Genomic DNA, 27,952 nt, shown 5'->3' with positions numbered 1-27,952 from the left:
GTTATTGCCAAAGTATTATTCTGGGTGTAAAGAAAGGCAGATTATCTTTGATTTGCTAATTTTGCCTGAAAGCTGTCTACCGAGGGTGAAGAAACTGATTCTTTTCAGTTTGCTTTTCAATTGAGATATTTTTCTTTCCTTTGCATTTTTCCCCCCTGACAAGCACTTATGGAGCAGCCCAGTTCTAAGGCTTAGTTGAGTCAGGTTGGGGTTGGTGAGCAAGGCTTCCCATAGTTGTGAAAGGTGCTTCCAGAGATGGGAGTATAAGCCCAAATTCAGATATAGAGGAAAATATGACTGAAGATATACTTTCAGTGACATTTCTCCAAGTATTCAATGGCCAGCTGATGGTGGTGACAGGACATTGTCCTCTAATATCTGATCTCCCTTATTTGTAGAAGAATGGGACTTTTGAATTTTAGTTGGGCCCATGGGCTGTAAGGAAAAGAATATTTCAAGCCTCCCTTAGCAGCTTTGGTATGGCAATGTGTCTGAATTCTGGACAGCAAGATATAAGAGGAAGTAATATGTACAATTTCTCGAAAGTGTCCCTAAAGGGAGGAGGTATGTTCCTTTTCCCTTTTCTTCTTCCTGCTGGTTAGAAGTTAAGTGGTGGGGCTGGGGGCGGGGTGGGGAGAGCTGAAGCAGCTAGCTTGGGCCATGAAAGGATTCTGGGAATAAATAGCATGCACCATGGAGCAAAAAGGGAGGAATCCCTAACATCAAGGAGGGCCATGCCGTCTGCAGTCCCCCTGGACATTTACATGAAGACAAATGTCTTGTTTAGGGGGTGAAGGCAGGGAGGCAGTTTTATATTACTCACAGCCAAATCTTTCCTAGACTCGCCCACAAAGTATCGGGTGGATGCGCCGAAGCCAGGCTGGGACGTTCTCCTGCTATCCCTTTGAGGAAGAGAGAGTTCAAGCGTCATCACTATTTCACTTGTGGGAAAGTCTTTCAGAGGGGGAAAATTCAGTTCTTCATCCCATCTTCCTTCTATTGTATCTGTGGCCCTTCTTTCCCACCCACGTCTCTAGCAGGTGCACCTCTCACTTTTTATCACCGCCACTCCCCACGGTACTTAACTGTATTCTTTTAGTTTAGCATGTTCTACAGACTGCAAGAACGTGGGGATGGAGGGCATCTTTTGCAACCCCTTCTCCCACTTTTCATACAAAACAAAGCATTAAATTTCAGTCACTCCATGATCGAATTAATTTGAAATGCATTTTTTTAACCCCACTCATCACACCACGTTCTATGTTATTTTTTTCCCACTCTCTTGAGATTTTCTGTTCTTTAGAGAAATTATCTTCACAGGAGACTGAATTATAACACTCTCTAAAATAGTGGCTCTTAACCTGAGGAAGGGGAAGACAGAAGAACTTTGGGGAGTCCATCAACCCTGCAAAGTTCTGTATGTGGGAATATGAGCTTTTGCCTGGAGGGAAAGTACATAGCTTTCATCAAAATCTCCAGAAAATCATGACCCCCACTGGCCTACGGAAAAGAAAAGAAAAAAAGAAGAAAAATTCTTTGGCTAAAATGACACCTAAAATTGGTTTTTGGATGGGGACAAGAGAAGGAACAAAGCCTACTTGGACAACGCAGTTTATAGAGAAGATAAACCCACAAATAGATCAAAATGTTTTATATATCTAAAGTTGCTTTTTTTCTTTTTCAGGCTTAACTTTCTTTCCAAGGTTTTGAGGAATGACCTCAATCCTTAATCCCAACTGAAGAGGCAACCAAACAGAAAAGATCAAACATACACCGGGAATAAACTGAAGCAATGCTTTATTGCGACCACAAAGCACCAATTCAACAAGGCATCGACACACAGAGATTTGAACAAATGTCTCTTTGAACAGAGATGTAGCGAGCTCACTTTTTTCAAGTTCTTAAAAACAAGTACTCAAACCAGGAATCAAACAAAGCATCAGAGCAATTAAAAAAATACTACACCATCATGAAGGAATATATAAAAATATTCTGTACTAGTAACAAGGCTTCTTGATCTATAACTCTTGGCAAATTCCTTCAGAAACAAATCAGTATAAATACAACCATAAAGTGAAAAAAATGCTTTCTTCTTCAGAAACAAAAAGCCAATTTGAAAGTAAATCTATGCAGAAAATACTATTACCCCCTGTGAAAGAAGCTGAATGTGGATGGAGGTTCCCAAGACACAACAGAGATTCTCTTTTCAGAGGTTCTGCTCCTGTAGGGGCCGTGACACACGTTCATCTCAAACATCGCAGTATATCCCAGTGAAACCTTAATAAGGTCAAGTGGAAGACCCTCTATAAAAGAGGGTGTCGGCAATTCCATCCAAATAACACAAACTCTAAGGAGCAGAGGGATTCAAGGGAGACAGCAATCTCTTTTCTCCCCTTCCCCAAGTTTTCTTGTCTTTAATCTCACTACATCTGTAACCAGAGGATCATTCCATTCAACCCTTTTTCAAGGATTTTGGGAAAGCAACCTGAAGAAAATCCCTTTGGTGGGGAGGGGTGTCCAACCATGTCAAAGATCACTCTGTTTGACAAGCTCCACCAGGAAAACCATGCTGTCCACAAATCATCCTTGCTCCTCCTGGCTGAGTTCAGGTCAGCCGATGGATTGCCTAGTCTATCCCATAGGATAACGTTTCATTTGACTGAAATTCTTTACATATACACATGTATGTATTGTTTACAAAGTTTCATCACATGAAACTAAATTATGTCATAATGTATTTCTTGAGGTCTAAGACCCCAATTTGACTGTACTATGAGGAGTTGTTCTTTAGATGCTTTGTCTGCAGAGGTTTTACGTGATATTCGTAGATTTTTAGAGCAGGCCCCAGTTTTAACTGAAGTCCTGTCAACACGTCATTTCTTGTCATCAATAGCAGGGATTTTCCGTCAATTTCCTATAATGGAAGCAAAGGGTAAAACCAACATTAAGTCCAAAAGCTCAAGGATAATGAAGAACAAAAGAAGTTCAAAGGAAAAAAGACATATTGATTGTCCCCAAGCTAAAAACATTACTTTTTGACTTGGTCCAAATAGAAAAAATGGACTCCTCTATTTTTATGTTCCATCTTCTACTTTTATTTTGGGATTAAATACAATTCATTGCTGATCTCATTTTCAAGATCACGTCCCTAAAGCTGCATCTTAAAAAAATGATGGCAAGTTTGGCACATATACCTGTAAGGATCAGAGATATTGCTTCTAAAAGAAATAATGACACTTTCCACTTATAAAATGTATTGATGTTTATGCAAAATTTCTGTGTACCTAATTCCTAAGACAACTCTATAAATTAGGACAGATAGGGATTATCATCTTAATTTTATAGGCAAACCAAGGAACAAGGCAAGAAGTTAATATGCCTAAGATCAAAAAGTTAGGCAAGGACAAGGAGGATTTGAACTCATCTACCTACATCCAAAGCTGATGTTCTTTCCATAATGCCCTTCTGTTTCTCTTGACACTTGGAAGTAAGTATGTGTGGTATAGATGAACCAATAGGGGTCAGAGCGTCCTAGGTTTTCTGGAATCTTGTCAATCACAACAATGGGCAGTGGAAAAATGATTCATTCTCTGTGAACTTCTTTCCTGTCCTTTAAAAGAGGAACCATCCTGCCTCAACTCGAAAATCAACCTCTCGTGTTGAGGGCCCTATCATACTTCCTCTCAGTGGATCCTCAAGATTCCAAATAAGGTTAGTGAGGGCAGGACACTGCCCCTGCTCTCTCAGAGTCCACTTCCCACACCCTTCAGGTACCCAACCAGAGTGCCCTGGAGACCACAAAGCTTTGGGGGTGAAATATAAACAAGCTTTCCATGAAAGAGATGTAGATCCCAAATACAGAAAGTGGTTTGGAACTTTTGGAAAGGAATCACTGAGAAGGATGCTGAATACACCACCTTATTTTTGTTATTTTTTTTTATTGTGGGGACAAGTGAGCTGGCTCTGAGGGGGTTCGGGGCTTAAGAGATGGACCAGCTGTGCATGTTCAGTAAACCTCGACATGTCTTATGCCTGTACCTACCTCCCCAAGTGATGGACAGACAAGGGGACATGTTGTATAACTGCAACTACACGAAACTTTGACTCCCTCCTATACAGACCCCAAGAAGGCCATCCCTCCAAACTCCCTTGTGTTTTGCCAGGCTATGAAGAAAATGTGCTTCATAGGATTCACTGTGTGGAGAAACAGCACTGGGCTAGTGGGCTTTGTGACCTTAGGTAAATCCCTTCTTTCTCTATCTCCTCAGTTGAGGGGATTTGGGGGTTTCTAACAGGATCCCATGAGATACTACTTTCGCAAATCCTCCCTGTGCTGTGACTTATACAGTCACTTGTCATTATTCCGAAACAGGCCCATGTCCTCATATCATTTGTCAACCCCCTACCATGAATCAGAGCAGAAGGACAAGGAATTACTTCTAACTGCTCTATAGTGTTTTTGAACTCTGAAAACCTTTAGTTTGCTGACTACTAGGAAAAAAGGTCTCACATTAATTTGTGAGAGACGACTATTGAAAAACATGGTGCACAAAAAAGCAGTTGTGCAAGGGCAAGAGTGGAAAATTATTTAAGGATATGGGATTTGATTTTCCATGAAAAAAGATTTTCTTCTCCTTAGGCAGCTAGTAAGCCCAAAAACACCCATCAGTGAAACCTGCTAAAGATGCAAGTTGGCAGAGGAGCTTTTAACATGCGGAGACCACGGTAGCAGTTCTGAAGGCACTATGAGGTCACAGGAATCTGAATCATAGGTCCCTTCAAAACTCACCGTCTATCTCAGTTTGACTGCGATGAAGATAGACTCACTTGGAACACTTTAGACAACAGCAAAGTCCTTCCTGCTTTCCAGCTTCCCTTTGTTGTGGCTTGCTCATACTTAACTTCCTACATATTTTAAATAGGCATCAGGAAGAGATGACACTGCTTTCATTTCTACACAAGAAAACTTCCCTGAAGAACTGAAAGTGAGTTTTGTTTTTTTTTTAATCTTCGCTGGCAAAAAAGTCCTTCTACAACTCAGCATTTCTGTCAAAAGCCAAGTATGTCTGTGAAAAATGCTGAAATTTGGATTTTATTTAAGACAAAATGGAAAATCAAGTTTCATGCTCCAATTTGATTTTCCCTTTGTTCAGTAGCCACACTGCAGTTCACCTCACACTAGGGTTGGTAGAAGAAAGCTCCATCTGGGAATCCTCATTTTAAAAATTTGAAATGAATAGAACTCATATATACAACGAAACTTTCCTCTTCGGTCATGACTATAGTTGCTCAGATGAATGGCAGTGGAACATGAATGATTGAAATGTGAGCTTCCAGGGTCAAGCAAACTGCAGGCTGACCCCAGTTCTCCACAACTTATCATGTAACCTTGTGGAAAGGACTTGACTTTCCTGAGCCTCACTTCCCACTTGCAAAAGGGAAATAAGCCCCTGAAATAATTTCTAGAGATTAGAAATGATTCATTCCTGTGAGGCACCTAGCACAGTGCCTGACAAATAGAAGGTTCTCAATGACTACAAAGTGGCAAGAACAGGATGTGTTCCAATTCCAAATCCATCTACTGCTTCATTTCTGGAAGTGTGCTCCCTGCCCAAATGCTACCCTTTGCCAAAGACATGCAGGCCTATTCCTGTTCAAGTTCAGAAAATTTGGTGAGGTTAAAAAAAGCTCAAAGACTACATAAAAAATTTGTCTCATAAAAATTGCAAACACAGAAAAGTTCCTTGATTAAGGAAGCAAATCATTTGTTACATAACTTCTATAAAAGATTGAGATGCAAATGAAATCCAAATTTTGCCAGTCAGCATGGTATACTAGAATGAGCATGAGATTGGAAACTAGAAGACAGAGTGTCTGATGCGACTCCATCATCAGTAATTTTCCACAAACAACCAGTCCTCTGTACCCTGGTCTATTTATTCGTATAAATGAAGGGGTTGGAGTGTGACCAGAACCATTTAAATAAATAAACATTTAAAAAAATCCCATGATTTTGCATGTACATCATGATTAAAGCCAAAAGGAAAAGACAATTCACATCTTGAGATCGTGTTTACATACCCATGGTAAGGGATACTCATTTGTCAGTTTCGGCGAAACTGTACTTTGCTCTGTCTTCATGGAAGAGTAACCAAGTACCCACTGGACAATAATATTTATGCAAAAAATCTTTGCATACTTAATAAATTCCAGCAAGTACTCATGCATGGATGGTTTAGAGATGATAGGTGTAAATTTCCAATGAGCGCAAGACCCTAGATGTAAAAATAAATGAGTGGGATCCTTACATGTATTAGCTCAGTAGACTGGCATGTATTTTGGAGTAAGACATTATTTTATTGTTTATCAGGTGGGGCCTGGGCAAGTTATTTAAACTCTCTAAGCCTCATTTCCTTATCTATACGATGGAGGAAAAGTAGCTACTGTGCTTCACTGCTTGAAAGGATTATTGCAATAACACACGTGAAGTAGAATGCCTGATATCTACCAAGTACTCAATAAATGCCAGCTGTTAAAAAAAAAGTATATAAAAGAATCTTCACCCATTTACTTTTCGCTCTTTCTCTCTGTGAGCCAATCTACACCTTGGTAGTGCTTACAACCGAGCCTAATTGTGATACGGTCTGTTGGAAATGTATGGGAAGAAAGACGAGGTGGGAAGAGAAGAGAGAGACAGACTAGGAAGAGTAAAAGAGTGGCTGTCAAGAAAGAGGAAACTGGGTAACAGCAAGGAAGGACAGGGAAAGTCAAGGAGAAGTCAATGGCTTTCTGTTGGTAGGGCCCTGCGACTAACCCAGGAGGCCATAGTTGTGTATTTGTGGTGGCCTCTGTTGTCTCAGATATACTGCAGAGGAAAGAGGGCTCAGTTAACACCAGAAGATGGGCTGGAACCAAACTCTGCTGCTTCCTAGTTTCTTGTGTATCATCTGCCTCATTATTTCTTTCCCCTGTGAAATGAGAGGTTTGGACTAAGCTGACTTCTGTCCATTCTAGTTCAATACGTTCCCCAACTCCAATCCTGTTTTTGATGAGCACCAGACTCACCAGCCTTATGGGCAAGTCTCCCCGTGAAAGAACAAAGCACAGACTCCTTACCGATGACCTGGAGGCATCTGACGAAATAGGCTGTCTTTTTCCAGTCCAGTCTTCCCTGTCACATTTTCTAGAACTTTCTTTGTCACAACTCTCTTGCCATTCACTATCTGGCTACAAGTGGTGACCAGTCTGAAGTTTCCCATTCCACGGCTTACAAAGGGAACAAATGTCCCAGAGGAAGGGGGACTTGGTCTGGAGCCTGGGGAAACAAATGTGGAAAATCCTGTGTCCAATACGGGGATCACATCAAAGAAGGAGGAGTGAAATCTCCTGGCCTTACCCACATGATCAGTGGGAAAATAACTGCCTGAGAAGAGGTCTTTGTCTTCAAAGACATCTTGAAAGCCGCAGTGTGGCCTCTCAAACCGTGGTTCCTCTTTCAAGCACTTTTCGTCTCTGCAGTCGCCTGTATTTTCTGTTTTGATGCAGTTCCCTCTGGACTTGTCATAGTTGTTACGTTTCTCAGCATCAGACAACACCTCGTAGGCTTCTGCTACTTGTTTGAATTTCTCCTCAGCTGCCTCCCTGTTTTTTGGGTTCTTGTCTGGATGTACCCGAAGTGCTAACTGATGGTAAGCCGCCTTGATATCAGAGGGGGAGGCATTTTGAGGCACTCCTAGTACTTTGTAGTAATTCACCATGTTTCTTTAAAGGACCTTCCCTTACTAAGACATAGAGTGTATTTTCAGAAGAACTTCCAGGAAAGGAAGATGGTGAACTACTCCAGTCTACGTTGAGACCCTTTAAATCTTATCACATGGTTGTTGGGACACTCTCTTCTGAGGGAGAAATTCCTCTTTGGTGTCCTCTACAGTCCCCCTACCCCCACCTCCCCACAGCTCAATGTGGGGGGAGTGACTATGAGCTCACCATTATCAGCCAATGACTCTCAGCTGATGCTCTGCTTGCCTTGCATTCCTATTGGTGGAAAATTTGAGGTAGACAATACATATTAGGAAGATGTCACCTAGTTCAAAAATCTAACACTGAGATGTTTACAGAAAAAAAAAATCTGCATGGCCCAAAAAGAAGTCTTTACCTCATTTGTTAAAGTAACAGAAGCAAAATGGGTCTTGCCCTTAAATCCGACACAAAATCCATTTTGGCTCATTGTGAGGGCTAATGCCTTCAGTGACTTAATGGGTATCTCTGCGTTATTTAATATTTGCTGCTGGTGCAAAGTCGGTGATAAAGGGGCTCTATTACAAAAACATCTCGTACACATTTCTGATGAAGGAAAAAGAATGAAACTCACTTCATCAAATGAGGAAACTGGGTTACAGAGATGTCTGCCTAGATTAAAAAAACCCCACTAGAATAGATACAAGAAACAGAATTAGAAGTAAAGACTTCCCATGTATGGTCAGATAAGGCTTTTTCACTTCAGCTATCTTTATAAAGTGAGCCTTTTTGAAACTTTACTCTGGACTTAAGAACAAAACTAAGTAGCAGCATCACAACAGCAATGCTTTAAAAAAAGCACTGAAGACTTTGAGGCCCAAATGTAGCAAGGGCTGCTGGTTGCTCTTTTTTTCTGGGACACACAACTACACATTTCTCAGACTTCCTTGCAATTTGGTGTGGCCATGTGACCATGTTCTGCCCAAGGACACATGAGGAGATGAGGTACACCTCTTTCTGTGTGCACCCAGCCCATAAAACCACCTACATGTGCTCCTCCTTGCACATCCTCACCTATGTGCCCAGAGCACCAGAAGGATAGAGGAAGATGTCCCTCTCTTGCTCAGAATTACTTTACTCTTTATGCCAACTGAATGTCAATGTCTGGATATCTTGATTTGACTGAAGATGACCGAGCCTCCATCAACCTGGATTCTTGAATTATAGTAAGAAAAACACTCTCAAGACTACCATGGGCTGTTTACATGAATAAGAAACAAACTTCTACTATAACTAAGCCATTATACACCTTTTCATCTACTTGTGACAGCAATTGCTCCACTCTAATGTGCCATTTCCACGACTTTACCTTCATTTCTAGAACCTTCAATAATGTCATCAACCAGAAGAGTCCTACCCCTTGCAACACTTAAAGTCCAACATCCAATCTTATCTCTCACTTCTCACTCTCATTACACCCACTTTCACATTTCAATTCCACTTTCTCCAGGGTTAGGAGCCTCCTCTTTTGTATCAGTCTGTACCCCTTGGTTGGCCCTGGGAACCGTTCTTTTATATGCCTTCTCAAATTGCTCTCTTAGGACATTAGTCATCCACTGTGCCCATGCCACAAACACCCCATCCAGGAGCAGTATAGCAACCCAGCTTTCCTGACTCCTATGCCTGGTGCATCTGCGGAAGAAAAGCAAGCTGTGAAGATGAAACACTACACAGGAGCCGTGTGCCAGTCTCAGCCGGGTCAGTAAAATTCCTCAGCAGTTCTTCTGCGTATCCTTGCCAGCTGCCTCTCCCATCCCCCTTGGTGGCCACTCTTAGCCTTCACGTTCTCCTCTAGTTCCTTATTAAACCTCTCCCCATCCTGTCTGCTCCAAGTGCAGGAGCTTGCCTCTTGTTTGGCAAAGGGAATAGAAACTGTCAGGAATTCCCTTTAATGTCCCTGGGGACAAGGGAAATTTTAGCTACATCCTCACCTATGCCCCCAGAGCACCAGAAGGATAGAGGAAGATATCCCTGTCTTGCTCAGAATTAATCCCTTCATATTCTTTTTAAAACAAAACAAAAAAAGAGTTGAATATTTTATTGACTCAACTGAATTAACTGAACCATATACATTATGGCCAGCATTTCATTTTATAATGGTTAAAATATATGTAACATAAAACAGGCCATTTTAACGAACTATTTTTAAGTATACAAGTTAGTGGCATTAATTGTATTCACAATGTTGTGAAATAATTACCACCATCTATTTTTTCTGCTTTTCTATCACCCCAAACAGAAACTCTATTAAGCAGTAACTTCCCCCTCCCCTAACCCTTGATAATCTCTAATCTATTTTGTGTTTCTTTGAAGTTGCTTATTTTAGATATTTCATAAAAATGGAATCATACAATATTTAAGTGGTTTACTTCACTTAATGTAGTGTCTTCAAGGTTCATCCACATTGTAGCGCATGTGAGAACTTCATTCCTTTTTCTGGGTGAGTAATAGTCCACCGTATGTATATACCACATTTTGTTTATCCATTCATCTGTTCATAGATGCTTGCGTTGTTTCCACCTTTTGGTAATTGTGAATAATGCTGTGATGAACATTTGTGTACAATTATCTGAGTCCCTCTTTTCAAAGCTTTGTTGGGAAGTGTTGAGCCATATGGTAATTCTATGCTTACCTTTTTGAAGAACAACTAAACTTTCCTACAGCAGCTGCACCATTTTATATTCCCAACCAGCAGTGCATGAGGTTTCCAATTTCTCCATGTCCTCGCCCTTCCATACTCTCTGATCTCATTCTTTTCCTTATCCTCAGGGGGTTTTGCTTTATTTAACTGTCCTCAATTTCATTTCATTCCATTTTAACCTGTCTAATTCTTTTGGCTACTTTCCTGCATGTAAATAAGTTTGAGTGTCTCCTCTCTTAGAAAAGAACCCTCATGCCTACATGACCCTCCAGCTTGTCTGCCTCCCACTTTTCTGCCTCCCACTCATTCCTCAACTTGGACCAAACAGTCCTCCACTTTCCAGTCATCCACCCTCCCCATTCCCAACTCCACTGAAACTCTACCATCACTCAGCCCCCACTGGGGCTTCATCTTTTTGAGGTAATTGACCTTGTTAACCATTTCATTTCTCTTGCAACTTGCTCCTTCATTGGTTTCTGTACAATCTCTCTTTACTGGTTCTCTCCCCACCTCCCTGAGTATTCTTTCTCAGTTGCTTTTGCTAGTTGCTTTTCTTCTTCCAACAATTAAAACCTTGGCATTCCCCAGGGTGCTGACCTTGGCCTTTTTTTAGGCCTTTCTAAATGCCTCTCTCATTCTTACTCCTCCTATGACTGCTGACAACCTCATATCTCTGCCTTGAAGTCTCACTCTCCCCCCAGAACTGTCTGCTAGATATACACACCTGGATGTGCCACAGGTCTTCAAATGCCATGTGCCCCAAACTGTGCCATTATATCCCTTTTACAACTTACCTCCCACAAACATCCTGGTGAATGGCACTACCTCACACCACCCAATCTAGAAATTTGGCAGTAACCCAGGTCCCTCCCTTCCCCACCTGTGGGCGGTGAGATTGGTTTTGGGTTATGGTGGAGAACAGGGATGAAACAAATCTTCAACCTCCATTGACGACGATTCACTGAATTCTTCTGGCCATCTTCCCCAGATTTTCTTACCCATCTTTTCCTTTCCTCGGTAGAATTGTAGCAACTTTCCCATCTTCTATCTCCCTGTCCTCCAATCTACTCTCCACATTGCCACAAGACTGATCTTTCAAAAACACAAATCTCATCCTGACACTCACTTCCCACTTAATATCCTTCTGTGGTTTCCTAGGGCCTTTCAGGTGAAGTCTCTTTTTGGCCGGGCAAATGAAACTATCTGTACTCTGGACCCCTGTTTATCTTTCAGGCTTATCCCTTGATGTTCCCTGCTTCACACCTCTTACTCCAAGGCACTTGGAATTCTCAAGATAAACCACATTTTCTCATGTCTTCATGCCTTTGTATTTGAGCTTCCCCTGCCAGGAATTCTTTGCTTCCTTCAAATGGTTCCCATACGTATAATGGTTTCTGGTAGTTTTGTTAAAGTAAAACAATACTTGTAATAGTGAGCATTATTTACTTCAACAGTTTTGTATTCATTTTAATGAGTGTTAGAAAGAGCTACAACAATTACTGAAACACCTGAATGAGTGAATATGTCACAGAAGCACCATGTATGTTACCTGGCTAAGCGATAATGTCTTATAACTGGTCTCATTTCAAATAAATGACTTAAACAACCATCTGAGATTTGTGTATTTGTTTATCGAAATCTGCTCTATTTCAATAAAAAACTCAAAAGGTCCTTTCACTATCAGCCAATTTTCTTAGCTATTTTCTTATTGTTAGCATCATCCATTTGCTTTTTTAACTATTTCCTAAATATTTATAAACTGGAAGGACATATTAGCAGAGTTTGAGTTACCACTTCTCTTACTGACTATGTTATAAAATATTTTAAGCATTTCAGAAATCTTCAGCTATTAAGGAATATCAGATATCAAAGCACCTTAACTATTTTCAGTAGCTAGTATTATAAAATGCTGATAAAGTAATAAGAATTATTTCCAGTTTGTGGGCTTCTAACTGGTCTCACTCAGAGCTGGATTTACCATGAAGCTAATGAAGCTTAACTTTTGCCTTAGTAATTTTGTATTCATATTTTCGAATTTTTTTCCCCAAAGAGGGCTCTTAAAATTGTAAAAGCTTTAGGCCTCCCAAAACCTGGATTTGTCCTGAGTCTAATTAGAAATATCTAGCAGAGGGATGCCGGGGGGTGGGGGGGCACGTTGGTTAAGTATTGGCCTTTGGTTCAGGTTCTGATCTCAGAGTCCTGGGATCGAGCCCCACATGAGGCTCCCTGCTCAGTGGAGAGTCTGCTTCTCCCTCTCTCACTGCTCCCCACTCCCAGCTTGTGCTCTCTCTCTCTCAAATAAATAAATAATTAAAAAAAATACCCACCAGAATTGGTACAGTTGAAATCCATCTGGTGATGACTTAGGCCACTAGGCTCAGAGTTGCTCTGATTGGCCTCCCCACTTTACTGCTCCGTTTGGAAGTAGTGTTATTTGGCAATTTATAGCAGTGAGAACTTTTACTCACATTTGTGAAGTCAGTGGCTTCAGAAAGTTAGCAAATAGTCATCTGAAAAAAAATGCCAATCTTTGCATTTCAAATGAATGGCTTAAACAACCAGTTGGGCATTTCAGAGTAAAATACTGCTTATATGTAGTTTGGGGAAGTAAGGAGATAATAGAGTAAAACTAGTCACCATGAATTGCATATTACCTAGTGATACATATTGTTTTGTAAATCAAAATCACTGACGTTACTCACTTGTAGGTTTGAGGAATCTGAACAATATGAACTATATGACACTGATTGGCAGATCACTGCCTTCCATCTACTTCATATATAATCTGAGTATGTGAATCAGAGAGATGAAGACATGGAAGTGAAGTGACTACACTCCGAGGGGCAGAGCTGTCTGTGACCTGCATGAGGGTCCAGTCTGAGGGGTGATGGTGCTATACTGGACTGCCAGCATTCCTTAACTGGGAACTAAAAGCATAGTCAGTAGAGAAGCTTTACACCAGAGAATGGTGCTCATTTAGCTTTCAGAGGCTGACACAATAAGCCTTGTCTTAAATGTTCTGTGAGGAAGTTGGAGATGCTTTGGAATGAAGTTAATCACAAGGTTCTCTCTCTCTCTCTTTTTTAAAAAGATTATTTATTCATGAGAGACACAAAGAGAGAGGCAGAGACAGAGAGGCAGAGACAAAGGCAGAGGGTGTGGGACTCGATCCTGGATCCCAGGATCAAGCCCTGAGCCAAAGGCAGATGCTCAACCACTAAGCCACCCAGGTGTCCCCCAAAAGGTTCTCTAAAAAACTAATGCCCTTGGGACACCTGAGTGGCTCAGTGGTTGAGCGTTTGCCTCCAGCTCAGGGTGTGATCCCGAGAGTCCTGTGATTGAGTCCCACACCGGGCTCCCCATGGGGAGCCTACTTCTCCCTCTGCCTGTGTCTCTGCCTCTTTCTCTTTCTGTGTCTCTCATGAATAAATAAATACAATCTTTTAAAAAATTAAAAACAAAAAAACTAACGCTTTTAGGAATGTAACATCCCTGAAGTATCTTTAACTCTTGAAAACCAGGCAACCCATGTCTATGGGGAAGTGCCAATTTTTTATCACCTAGTCACCAAAATTCAACTGTGTATAAATATCATCCCAAGTAGTTTTGTGCTCTGTGCTGTGCATTGCAAGCATACTTCATGAAGGCCAATTCTAAGCTAACATTTTACTATTAAAACAATAGTTTGAGCAATATTTTGTCTGTCTAAATCAACATTCACTTTATAGAAATCGGAGTCCTAGAAAGACAAACACTTCAGGATCCTCCAGTGACCAATGTCAATCAGGAGAAAAGAAACTAGGAATCATGTGCTCTGCACCACAGCATGTGAGATCTGTCCGCCAGAAGACACTTGAGAAAACAGCCACCACCCCATGGGAAAGAGAGTACTGACAGAGTTGTCATTACTGTCTCCTTTAGAAAGAACTCCAACTGCCTCCTGCTCTTACTGGCCAGTGAACCCTCTGGAGCACCATGCTAACGAGGTCAGCCAGCCAAGGAAGAGGGATATCACTGGCCAGAAGAGTAAAACAACTTGAAATACACACACTATTGACACTGGGCCATGGAGGGTGGGGCAAGGGGCTGGGCAGGGGCTTAAACCTTCCCTCTCGACAGTTCTTTTGGCTTATTGTTGTGGCTCACACAGTAGGCTCAAAAGAGGTTTTCCAGAAGAAAACTTGATACAGATCATTACACCAGAAGGAAACTTACTGGAAATCACTGTCATGTGGCAGTGTGCCTGCACAGAGAAAAGGAGATTATGCAAAGATCCCCAGCTTAACCAGATGTTTCATACCAGAGGAACATCGGAACATTCCTGCCCTTTGGACAAACCTCGCTCAGTGGCCTGACATCTTCCAAGGAGGCATGCTACTAGAAAGCCACATCTGTGTCTGGTTGCTACAGCAACAGACTATCCAGTATTGTACTGTGAGACCACACCACAAAGACAGCTATTCTCCTGAAAGTCCGCCCAGCTAAGGGTGGGCATGTCTAGCATCAATGTCACTATCTTAGCTGTAAGTTCTTTTTTTTTTTTTTTTTTTTAAAGGTTTTTTATTTATTTATGATAGTCACAGAGAGAGAGAGAGAGAGGCAGAGACACAGGCAGAGGGAGAAGCAGGCTCCATGCACCGGGAGCCCGACGTGGGATTCGATCCCGGGTCTCCAGGATCGCGCCCTGGGCCAAAGGCAGGCGCCAAACCGCTGCGCCACCCAGGGATCCCTTAGCTGTAAGTTCTGATGACAGTTCTGGAGGCTGGGAAGTCCAAGTTCACAGTGCCAGTGTGGTCAGGCTCTTGGTGAGGCCCTTTCTGGCTGACAGGTGGCTATCTTCTTGCTGCATGCTCACATGGCAGAGAAAGTTCTTTTCAGGGTGCTAGTCCCATCACGAGGGCTCCACACTTACGACCTCATCTAAATCTGACTGATCTCCCAAGGCCCTCATGTTAGTATCATCATATTGGGAGTTAGGGTTTCAACATATGAATTTGGAGGGTGGGGCACAAACACTCTGTCCACTGTGGTTGGCCATGAAACTAAGCTCCCCACAACATTGACAGTTCTACTATCCTTTTTGGACCTGCCCTTTTCCAAGGTGGGGTAGGGGTACCCTCCAGCCCTGTCCTGCTTCTGTCCAATGACAGGCCAAAGCTTTCCCTGAGGAGATTTCAGGTCTTTCTTATTGTTTCTCAGCTACCATGAATTGGAATATGTGCCTGGAAGGGTCACATGTTTAGGCTGGGGGTGGTCTCAGTCCTCCCATCTAGGGTGAACTTGAGGTTTACTGACAGGAAGATCCTTGAAGGTGAAACATGAAGCTTTCTAAGGCATGAGGCAGGGTAACATGGTAAAGGATCCTGCTCCTTAGTCCTCATGGAAATCACAGTGACTACTTGTCTTAACAGGCTGAACCTGACCAGTGGCCCCTTCTTGCCCTTCCTCCACCTCCTTTAAAGAGAAGAGGAAAGACACGGAGAATTACATAGCAGGGGGAAGATTTGGATCACTTTCAGGGAATAATTTAGATGAACTCTCTCCTCCACCCAACCATCTTTCCATGAGAATGAAGGAGCTTGAGATTCTAGACCATGCTTACAAAACACCAGTGCCTTGGGAATTCACTTCTCAGGCTCCTGAGTTGGGCTCAGCACAGTAGCAACATGATGCCCTTTCCCCACTTAAAGGACTTCTGAATGAAATGCTTTTAGAAAGTTTGTTCCCTTTTGCTTCTCAGTATTCTAATGCCAGAGTGATGTCATCCCTGGGAGAAAGGGCCCGCTTCTGGGCCAAGCTCAGAGCTGGCCAGCTCCATTCTGAGGTCCTGCACGGAATCTGGAAGGCCCAAAGGACACCCCCTCCCCTCAATCTGGGACATCTGCCTCAGAGGAGTCTGAGTAAAAGCCCAATCTGAAAAATGCTTTTGGGAAGCTGGGAATTTGGCCAAGAGACCTTTCAGCTAAACCCTTTTTTGTTGTTGTTGTTAACCTTTTACAATATTATTTAAATTTAATTTTAGAAGAGAATTATTCAATTGTAATGACACAAATGGATATTACTCCATTAAAAACTAAGATAAAATATGTTCCAGCTGATAGGCCTTTACCTTTCAACCTGAGCTATTTTCCCCCACGATTTTATTATAAAAATTTTCAAACATAAAGTTGTAAGAACATATAGTGAACACCCACATGACCACCATGAAGAGTCCACAATTAGCATTTTCCTTAGTTGCTTTATCATGTCTATCCCTCTACTCATTCCTCCTCCAATTACCAAACCATATTTTGATATTTCAAAATAAGTTGTATAAATCAGTATATTCCCCTAAACACGTTTATTTGCATACTACTAATTGCTTAATAGTTTTTATAGTTCTTTTGAGTTAAAATGTAGAGACTGTGTAACACACAAATCTGCAACATCGGTATAAACCAGTGCATATGCAGTGCATCTACTGATGCATATACATATAGCCCAAATCCTCACCAAGACACAGAATGCTATCATCACCCAGAAAGTTCCTTCATGCTGCTTTCCAGCCATCCTCCACTCCCACCTACCCAGAGGCAACCACCGTTTTAATTCTCACTACCTATGATGCATTTTCCTGCTCTCAACCTTCATCTAAATGAAACTGCTATGGTCTGAATGTTAGTGTCTCCTCAAAATTCGTATGTTGAAAAGTATTCTCCAGGGGGTATTAGAGGTAATTGGTAATGGTGTTAGGAGGTCTTAGGAGGTGATTATACAGATTAGTGCCCTTACGAAAGGAGCCCCAGAGAACTCTCTCACCCCTTCCTCCATGTGAAGACACAGCAAAGAGACAGCTGTCTAGGAGGCAGGCCCTCACCAGACACCCAGACCAGACACCCAGTCTGCAGTCTTCTTTATCTTGGAATCCCCAGCCTCTGGAACTGTAAGAAATAAATGTTTGTTGCTTATAAGCCACCCAGTTTATAGAATATTTGTTATAGCAGTTCAAATGGATTAAGACAGAAAGTGTTCAGTCTGAACTCCTGTGTAAGGGGTTCTCTCACTCAGTGTGATATTTTGAGATGCATCAAACTGCTTTATGTATTACTAGTTTGTTCCTGTGTATGTGTGTGTGTGTGTGTGTTTAAAGATTTTATTTATTTATTTGAGACAGAGAGCACAAGCAGGGGAAGTAGCAGAGGGAAAAGCAGGGGGCCTGATACAGGACTCGAGCTCCCAGCCCTGGGATCATGACCTGAGCCAAAGGCAGATGCTGAACTGACTAAGATGCCCCTAGTTTGTTCCTTTGTATTACTGGGTGGTATTCCATTGTGTGACTATACCACATTCTCCCAGGGATGGACACTGGGCTTCCAGTCTGGACTATTATGAATAAAGCCACTAAGAATAATTTTGTACAAATCTTTAGCAGACATATGTTTTCATTTCCCTTGGGTAAATACTCAGGAATGAAACTTCTGGATCATGGGGTAGATGTGTGAGTATCTGACATCCCCCACCAATAATATAGAAGAATGTGTTTGTTTCACATTCTCACAAACATTTAAATTTATCAATCTTTCTAATTTCAGCTATTCTGGTGGGTGTGAAGTGATTTAAGCTGCTATTTCCATAAATTTTCCAAAGAAACAACAGCAACAACTATATATATATAAAGAGAGGGAGAGAGAAAGAGAGATCAGGTTTGAAGAAAATATTGAAGGTGGTTTAGAGATTGAGATATATATGTCTCTCCCTCTCTCTCTCTCTCTCTCTATTTATGTATGTATGTATTAATTAATTAATTAATTAATTAATTTAAAAATCTCTGCTAGCCAAACCCAGTTTAAGAGAATCAGAGATGGCTAAACTGATATGGGAGAAACAGTCAGATACATTCTTCAATTTACAATTCTATCAATTATATTACAATACTGGAAAAGTAAATTTAATGCTTAGAAAACTACAGCCTTTGGGATAGGGAGATAGGATCTCTGTTTTCCTACAGAGCTGGTCTGGTGTGGATCACAACATGCTCCCTCAGTTTGCTTCCTCATGGTGAAGGTCCTTGAGCACCAACCCTATAGAGCTGGCCCAGTCTAAAAAAATAGGAGTCAGGAATCCCCTAGACAATGGAGAGGGACCCCACTACTCCTCCCTCTCTCTTTCCAATACTAACCCTGGACCTGAGGAAAGGGAATTAACACTTTGAGGGCATCAATACTGTGTCAGGACCTAGCCCAGGCACTATACATACAAAGTCCCTTAATCCTCACAACACCACCCTATCAAGTTGGCATTGATAGCCTCGTGTTATGGAGGTGAAAGCAAGACTCAGAGAGATAAAGTAACTTGCCCAGGGTCACACAGAGTTAGAAGAACCAGGATTTGACTGTACTTTGTCCACCCTACCTGGCTAAGCACCTGGAACTCAAATTGGAGGGGCTTCCTAGCTTGGTTGGTGCTGGGGCCAGTAGCAGATGGTGCTGCATGTTTCTAGTCAGACCTGTTCCTCATTTCCCTTTCTCCTCTGTTTCTGCTTTCCAGTGTGTCTGTGGTGAAGGCAGGGCTGTCCTATCTCTCAGAAGATGCAGATGTAAATGAGCTTTTGCCCTCCTCCTTGCAGCTGTAACTGTATCCCAGGGTGTGGGTTTCCCTCTCTCAGGAAAGAGCCATTAGTTTTCTTCCCTTCCCCGTATGATTGGAGTGTGATGTGGAGGACATGCAGAGTCTCACAGATCCCTCACTGCTCTCTGGTCTTCTTCCTCCTCATTCCCTCTGCATGCTGGGGGGAAGAGGTAACTGTGTTCATCATGTGTTTCTCTAGACTGACTTACCTGCTCCTGAAAAGCACTAGCTTGCTCCTCAAATCCTGCTGTTCGGAAATAGTTGACGACATCCATCACTGCCCAGTCTGCAGGATCTGGAGGCCTCCCATTCTCCATGGAACTGCAAAACACAAACCCAGACACTTGTGGCAGAGCATGCAAGAGTATGGCCTGGCTCAGCACTCAGTCTCCTTGGGGCAGGCCCTGGCCAGCCTGCTCTGGCCCTCTTTTCCCTTAGAACCATGGCCCTCTCTTCCCTTAGAGGCCCAGATCCCAGTTTACCTCTCTCAGGACCATAATCATTCCTGTGTTTCTTGGGTTCAGGACATCATTACTCTTACTGGTTCTTACTCTTACTGTTTTCCTAATAAACCATCAGACCCTTCATATGAAGTACTCCCTTATGAATTGGTTTTTAACCCAGAGATATTAGGAATGGTTCTGTGATTCTTGGCAACTCATAGGATAATACTCATATTGAATTAAGAACACCAGGCCCCTGTACAATATGGCCCCCATGTACCTGTCTTTTCCCATCTCCTACCACCTTCCCCATCCCCATACATCCTCTCTACAGCTGTGAATCTACAGAGCTAAAGCTATTCCCCAATATGCTGTGCTTTTTTCACAGCTCTGGGCCTTTGCACATACTGTTCCAGTCACTTACAATGCCCCTTCATTTGTCTCTACTTGACACAATCCACCATTCCTACCTACTTCATCCTAGTTCCCATGCCACCTCCTCTGTGAGGCATTTTCTGGCCTCACCAGGGAACCGTTTTAGTTATACCTTCCTCTGCATTTGAGAACTCATCATTCAAACTCATTGCAGCACTTTCCACGCTGGATTATATATTCTACTTATTGGACAGTCTTTCCCATTAGTGTGGAAGATGTGGGCTAGGGATATACATCTGGTCTGAAGTATTTTATTATTCCTAGTGTCAAGCATATATTTAGGAACTCAACCAATATTCACATGACTAGATGATGATCAAGAATCTGAGAGGTACTACGGATAATCTATCTCACTGGATTTAGAAAGGAAGGATAGGAAAAGTAGAATAGAGCAAGGACCCACCATTACTATGACTTTGCCTCAGTTCTGTTTCAGGAGTATTTGTCTGGGTTTCTCTACACCTCATCCAAAGTGATTCTTCCAGAGTGTACATGTAATCACATTGCTCCCCTGCTTAAAATCCATCAAAAGCTTTCCATTGCCTTTAAGATGAATTCCAAATAGCTTAACTTGGCTTAGGAAATCCTTCAGAACAAAGCTCTTGCTATCTCTCCTGCTAAGAATACACTAGTGAGCAAACAGATATGGTCCTTACTCTTGTGGATCTACAGTCCTATGAGGATTGACAATGAGCAGTAATCGTACAACTAAATGCACAGCTGCACATTGTGGTAAGTGCTATGAGGGATAGGTATACTGTACTATGGCAGTTTAAGGGGCTAGGGGATGGATTCTGGTGGAAGTTTCTCTTGGGGTAAGGTCTAGGAAGCAGCCAGAAGTTAACTGTATGAAATCAGGAAAAGATTATTACAGGCTCTTCATCTGGAATATATACATCTGGGCAGCCCCATTGGCACAGCAGTTTAGCGCCGCCTGCAGTCCAGGGTGTGATCCTGGAGACCCGGGATCGAGTCCCACGTCAGGCTCCCTGCATGGAGCCTGCTTCTCCCTCTGCCTGTGTCTCTGCCTCTCTCTCTCTAGCTGTGTCTCTATGAATAACTAAATAAAATCTTTAAAAAAAAAGGAATATATACATCTAAGGGGCCATGAAGGTCTTAGAAACCACATTGAGGAGTCTGGATTTTTGTCTATGAGCAATGAAACTTGCTAAATGGTCTTATGTAAAGGGGGTAACCTGATCAGATATGCATTTTGAAAAAGAGAATTGGAAATGAGCCAGAGGGGAGGAAGGGGTGGTCTACTGCAGTCATCCATGCAAAAGATCATGGTGATACAGTCTAGAGTGGTAGCTATGGACAAGGAGAGGGAGCGTGTGGATTTAAAAGAATTTTAACAAAGAAAATCAGCATGACATAATGGCGGACTAGATGTAGAGAATGAAGGAGAGGGAAGTATCATGGAACTGGATGGATAGTGGTAACTTCATTTAGATGGCACTGCCAGGTTTAGTTGAACCCACTGAATTTTAGGTACCATCTACATCCAAGCAGAGATTCAATGTGGGACATGAGTCTGGTGATCAAAGCAGATGAGTGGTTTGGAGGTATACATTTGGGAGACAGAATTTTTAGATAGTAAGTGAAATCTTGGGAGAAGAGAAGAAAATTGGGCCTAGAACTAAGCTTGGCGGGGCGGGGGGGGGGCAGTTCAGCATGCTGTGAAAGTTGAAAGGATTCATGTTACTTCTAATAGAAATGAAATTGCCCAGACTTTGAGGATTCCTGAAAACCTTCAAACATCCAAAAGTCAAGACTAGCTGCACCTCTGCCTCATCCTCAGCATAATGTTTTTCTCATAGTAGGAACTTAAAATATTTGATTAAATAACAAACTTCTGTCTTAACTCAAGACAAGAGAGCCTTTAATCAATGGCACATAGGATCAATGATTTACCAACACAATACTTAATTGAGAAACAATGCTTACTAGTTAGTAGTGTTTTCCCTTTTGTGCTTAGAAATTGTGAATCTATAAACACTGCATGCCCATGAACACATGTACTCATATATATGCATGCTCACTAGACACACACACACACACACACACACACACACCTACCTTCCTACCATTTAACAGATAATATACATGGGGGAAAAATGCTTGCACCCTAACACTGCCAAATATTAACTATGTATGTTGAAGTCAAAGTTAAATGGGTTTTTAAAAACTACCCAAATGCTAGGATTTTTCCATCATCTCATTAACATAGGCAATCATGAGCTTGACACTGGGCACTCCCTTTAAGAAAAGTACCACTTTCCCTCCCTCACTTGCTTAATGTAGGTTTGAAGAATATTTAGAAAGGAGTTGATTGTTCTAACAAATCTTTGGGTTTGCTAATCAGCTCACTTCTCACAGTGAGCAGAGAGTCCCATCGGATATACTTTTCAGTGCCCTAGAAAACATCTGAATTCACTCTCCCTGTGGCTGACTTCAATTAACTGCCTTTCCTCATAAAGAATAGTTATCTAATTGTAAAAACAAAGTATGCTACATTGTAATTTTAGGATGGAAGGCTTTGCTGATTCTTATTCCGCTGGGGGGTATGACATCATCACTTCCATAATTGTGAAATATTCCTGAGTATTAGCAATGCGGGAGAGAACAAAGACTTTACAATACTGCTGACAGTGTACCCAGAAGAAGAGGAGCACTGGACAACCAGGCACTCTCTCTTATTTAGGGTAAGGAGGCCCATGCAGAGGAAACAAGGGGCATGAAACCAATCCGTGCATTCAGTGATCCACCCTAAGTTTAGGCCTGATAACAAAAATCCCCCAAATAACTTAGAAGACCAATCACAGTGTTCGACTACTCACATCCCGAGGGGAGAAACCTGTCTCTCTTCATCTCTTCAGCTCTCCTGCACCTAGCGCAGGTCTGAGGTGCAGCATTGATGCAAAGCAAAGCTCTGTTATGTTAATGGACAAAGAACCAGAGAGTACATAGAGTCTACAATACGCTTTTCATACATTTCCTATCATCAGCCTCCTAACTCGTCAACTGGCTATGGTAACCTGTTTTAGGAAACTAAGGCTCAGAAAAGTTCAGAAACTCACCCAAAACCACACAGTAGATAAAGCCAGAATTGGATTCCATGTATGCTTGCTTCCAAATCGATGCTTTTCCACTCAACTCCTTGATGCAACAAATATTTACTCTAAGCCTACTGATTTCTCAGTCCATGGCTAGACACAGGGTTACAAGGCTAGGAACCATAGTCCCTGCCCTCAGAGAGCTAGCAATCTGGTGGGGGAAGCAGACATATAACAGCTAACTCTAAGTAATACTAGAATTGAGAGCTGACAAACACTATACCGAGGACTCACTCACTGGAGGGCCCAGAAGGTCCTGCCTGATTCGGACACCTTAGGATCTTCAACAGCAATTTTGAAGGGCATCTATTGCTCCAAACACATCCTAAGTTGGGCCTTGAGAGGGGATGGCTTGCAAAGGCAGGGACATGCAGGCACCTATTGTCACTTCAAGGTTGTTTATGCTGCTTCCAGTGGTTTTGGTAACAGGTTTTTTTTTTTTTTTTTTAAGATTTTATTTATTTATTCCTGAGAGACAAGAGAGAGAGAGAAGCAGAGATACAGGCAGAGGGAGAAGCAGGCTCCATGCAGGGAGCCCAATGTGGGACTCCATCCCGGGACTCCAGGATCACGCCCTGGCCCAAGGCAGGCGCTAAACCACTGAGCCACCCAGGAATCCCCTTGATAACAGTTTTAAAGAGAAAACTGGAGATCAAGGTCAACATGAAGGTGGGACTTGGAGAGGGTGGAGTGCCAAGCCTACATGAAATTTATGAGTACATTACAGAAGTTGGATTTAAGTGTCACCCTTCCCCACTGGGAATGCCAGATATCTCCTAAAGGACTGCTAGTTGTGCCCAAACTGAGACACTTTGTTCCCTTTTAAATGGACCATTCTCTCCAAACCTTTTCTTATAATTTGCGCATGTCAAATTCCAGAAGGCATTTAAATGGCACTGTTTAAAACACCTCCCAGATGGTGGTTCCCATTGTGGCTGCTAATTTTGCACAGATGAAATAAGACGGCAGATATAAAAGTTCCATTATCGTTTGATATTTATTATTCACCATCATCATAGCAAAATGTTTCTTAAAATACAATGTATAAAGATGATAAATTCATGAATATTTTTCCAGGCATGGGATCTTTAAAATATATACATATATGTGTATATATTTTAATTTATTACAAAAACTTAGCAGGAAACGAAAGACAGAATTTATCTATGATCCCATCACTTAATCATACCAATGTTTCCATTTAACCCAGTCACCATTGAGTCCCTGTGCATATGGGTCAAGTACATCGTATGTTGATAAAAATTATATCATGCATGGATAATTCACACCGGGAAATAATTATCCCTTAATTAAACAATCACTTCACTTTTAAAGAGAGCTAGAGACACAATCATTGGGACAAAAATGCAATAAATAACAAATTTGGCAGATACATACAGATAGAGACTTTATTGTTTTTCATATTGGTACATTATAATTTTAAGCGCTAGCAGCATAAGTCTCCATTTTCCCTTTACACCTTAGTGAAGGCAGGTGGAACATAGCTGAAACCCTTTTTCAGAATCTAGCACGTGTATAGTTTTTAGTACTCATGATATGCTAGATTCTGAGGATTGATCAGACCAAAAGGAAACTGTGGATAAATATAATCCATGTGAGATTTCAAAACTCCATTACACTCATTAATTGCATTTCTGCTTTAATGTTCAGAGCAAAAGTTATTTTAGACACTAGTTAATATTATAGTGATATATTTACCACATTACTCCTTTTATAAAAGTAATTCTCAATGTTACTTATGTTTCCATTCAGAAATGCATTCTAACTTTGTACTGCCTTAATCTTTGTAATTTATTTTCAAAATTAAATTAAACTACTCTTTGCCCATATCTTAAAACAGCCTTTGGCTAAAAGCAACATAATTCTGATCGTAATAAATTAATATTGATTTTTTTTTGCCTATGACATATCTAATAATGAAGGAACTAATTGAGCTTTAGTTTTATCTCTCCTCCTTTCTTCCTTTCCCTTCAACCAAACTAGCAGGGATCTGGCTAAAAGGCTGGCCTAAAAAGAGAAAGGATGATTCAAAGGTTCTTGACAGGACATTTTTCATTTTTTAATACTCTGATAAATAAGAGTTGACTGCATTTAGCTGCAGCATACTCAAGCAATGGAAGCACTGAAAAAGTAAATAATTCTTCAAGCCTTCCGTACATTTCAAATTCTTTAGCTTGGCATTCAGAAATTTGATTCAAACATAACTTTCCAGGCTTATTTCCCATTCTAAGTTTGTACTGAAATTCAACTGGGCAACATCCTGATTTTCCCAAATCCACAGTGTGGTTATGCTGTTCAGAGTTCAGCTTCCAAAGATGAGAACCTTACCCATTTTTAAAAGGTACTGGTTGAAAGTTCTGTTCCTAATATACCCAATCTTTTATTCCAATCATTAATTAATTGTAATCTGCCTCCTATAAACCAGACACTTGATGAGCCTTGGAAACTCATTGTCTGGCAAGGGGAGATTTTTGGATGAAAAAGGTTATGTGTGTCCTCTGCTTTATTCCAAAAAGTGGTTAAGGAACAGAAGGAATTGAGAGATAGAGGAAGGAAAGCAGAGAAGTAAAAGCCATCATGATAAGGTGAGTCAGGCTGTGCTAGGTATGTAGAGAGGCTTTGGAGCCCTGAATCAGAAGAAATACCAAGAGCAGGTTCCAGGGACAGACAGGGCACCTTCCAGCATTTCTTTCCTCTGTACTAGATATCTTCCTTCAGGCTCATGGCTCTCCTCTGAAATCACAGGGCACTCCGTCTTTGACATAACTCTGCAGGGAATGTCTCCCCAGCACTCCACCCTATCTTTCTGAAAACAAGGGATTCTATAACTGCCTCTTTCCCTACCTGTTCTCAACTTTGTAGTACAAAAACAAAAAACAAAACAAACAACAACAAAAAAGAAACCCCCAGACCTCTGAATAAGTGTAAATAAGGACACTCTTCTCAAGAGGAGGCAATGAATTTTTTATTCACTATCAGATACAATTTGTGCCAAAACTCATGCTAAACACAAACATGTGTAGGTTTCATATTCCAGTCAATATTAAGACAACTGTGCAAGCACCGCCCGAAGAGCTTTCCCCTCCCTGCTCTGAGCCACAGCACAGTGGTCACTGTTCCAAAGGACTTAGGTGTGGCTTTATTGCTTAGACAAACCCGGTTTTCCTTCTGTAGGGATGTTGGTAGCATGCCAGAAACTGTAGAAAACAGCAACCCTTCAGGGCTGATTGTGTATAAAACCTATATAATAAATGTTTGTGAATTTTGCTGGATTTGATGAAACTCTTGTTGTTTTCATGCTTTAAGTGATGATATGCTTGGCTGACTCTATGGTTTTATGCATTTTATTCTTTTGAAATATACACTTCTTTAAAAAGGGTAGTCATTTGCAATGGACATAATGGTACAAATCAAAACAATAAACAGACTCCATTTTTAATTCAAGTTATCACTTAAAGGAATAATTACATATTTATCATAAGACCATATGATAAAATTGAATTGTGTGGACCTACCCCAGCCCCCGCCCTCTGCAGTCAATTCATATGTTGAAGTTCTAACCCACGATGTGATTGCATTTGGAGATAGGGCTTTTAGGAGACAGGACAATTAAGGCTAAATGAGGTCAAAAGGGTGGGATCCTAATCCAATATGACTGGTGGCTTTATAAGAGTCAGAATGCACATAACTGCGGAAGTCCATGTAAAGACCTAGCAAGAAGGTACCATCTACAAGCCAGAAAGACAGCTCTTATCAGAAACTGAATCTGCACATACCTTGATCTTAGACTTTCCCATTTCCAGAACTGTGAGTGATAAATTTCTGTTGTTTAAACTACCCAGTCTATGGTATTTTGTTATGGCTGCCTGAGCCAATAAACTATGTATCAGTGAGCAGACCACCATAAAATCTTAAGGAATGAATTTTAGCTTCGCTAAGAAAAAAAATGCTGTACCAGTTACAAGTGTCACCATTAATTCCCATGTATCCTCTATATTCAAGAAACCATATAGCACCCTAACTTATCCCACCAAACATATCTGCAGAAGAGTTCATAACATCAGATCCTGATTAGAAAGGTTATTTTTCAAGTTTGAATTATCGGCTCAGTTTATCTTCCCTCCCCTACTCTTTTTTCTTCTTCCCTCCTTCCCTCCCTTCCTACCTAACAAACCATTAAGAGGCATTTGGTAATTAGCCACTTAAAATGTTTTGGGAGTTTTATTTCCCTTGCTTTTAGTATAAAGGTATCTAACCATTATGATCACCCCCTGTTCCAGATTGCTGTTCCCTGGAAAGAACACAATGGTGGGAACCATGACTCACTGCATTTAGGTAGACAAGCATAGTGGTTGTGAGTCTGGGAAAGGTGGACAGAACAGATGGGAGGGGCCTGTTGGGGAAAGAGGACCCAGGAACTACCTAGCAGCTGGTACAATTCCCTCCTTGCTTTCAAAGAACAAACATCTAAGGACTGTTGATTATTTATGTGGCACCACTAAAGAACAGGATTAGGAGTAAATGAACAAAAGGTGAAACCAGTGATCAGACATACAATTATTTCTATCAGTTTCCTCTTTCTCCTTCACTAAGCAGCCAGGTAAAGAAGGCTTCCAGGCAAATAACCAAGTATCCTATATCCCATGAGGTTCTTAATTTAACCCTAGATGTGACTGCTTCCCTTAGACGTGGAGACCTGACTGGTGGATTGTCGTACATGTAAGCATTGTTAGATTTTTAAAATGAAGTTAAGTAATGGTAGCTATTGTTATTACTATTATATGAAAGTCTCTTTGGTAATTCTACAATGAAGTCAGAGTTTTGAAATTCTAACAATGTTAATAATAATTTCTAACTCTACCCTAATATTTTACTTCTATCATTTACCTGCT

The 27,952-nt window shown here is 41.3% G+C and overlaps 1 protein-coding gene across 1 annotated transcript in view; it reads right to left on the bottom strand.

The window, feature by feature from the left end:
• Window positions 1-1,809: 1,809 nt before the first annotated feature.
• Window positions 1,810-27,952, bottom strand: part of SAMD13 (sterile alpha motif domain containing 13) — a 40,846-nt gene continuing 14,703 nt past the window's right edge. The window contains exons 5-6 of the mRNA XM_055339770.1: window positions 19,255-19,366; window positions 1,810-2,914 (exon numbers count right to left, since the gene is read on the bottom strand). Of these exons, the coding sequence (XP_055195745.1) occupies window positions 2,771-2,914; window positions 19,255-19,366 (256 nt within the window). The 3' untranslated portion in view covers window positions 1,810-2,770. The remainder of the gene's footprint in view (window positions 2,915-19,254; window positions 19,367-27,952) is intronic.

Source organism: Nyctereutes procyonoides, unplaced genomic scaffold, assembly GCF_905146905.1.
Source record: "Nyctereutes procyonoides isolate TBG_1078 unplaced genomic scaffold, NYPRO_anot_genome, whole genome shotgun sequence".
Taxonomy (NCBI): Eukaryota; Metazoa; Chordata; class Mammalia; order Carnivora; family Canidae; genus Nyctereutes; species Nyctereutes procyonoides.
This window is presented reverse-complemented; position numbering and strand designations above follow the sequence as displayed.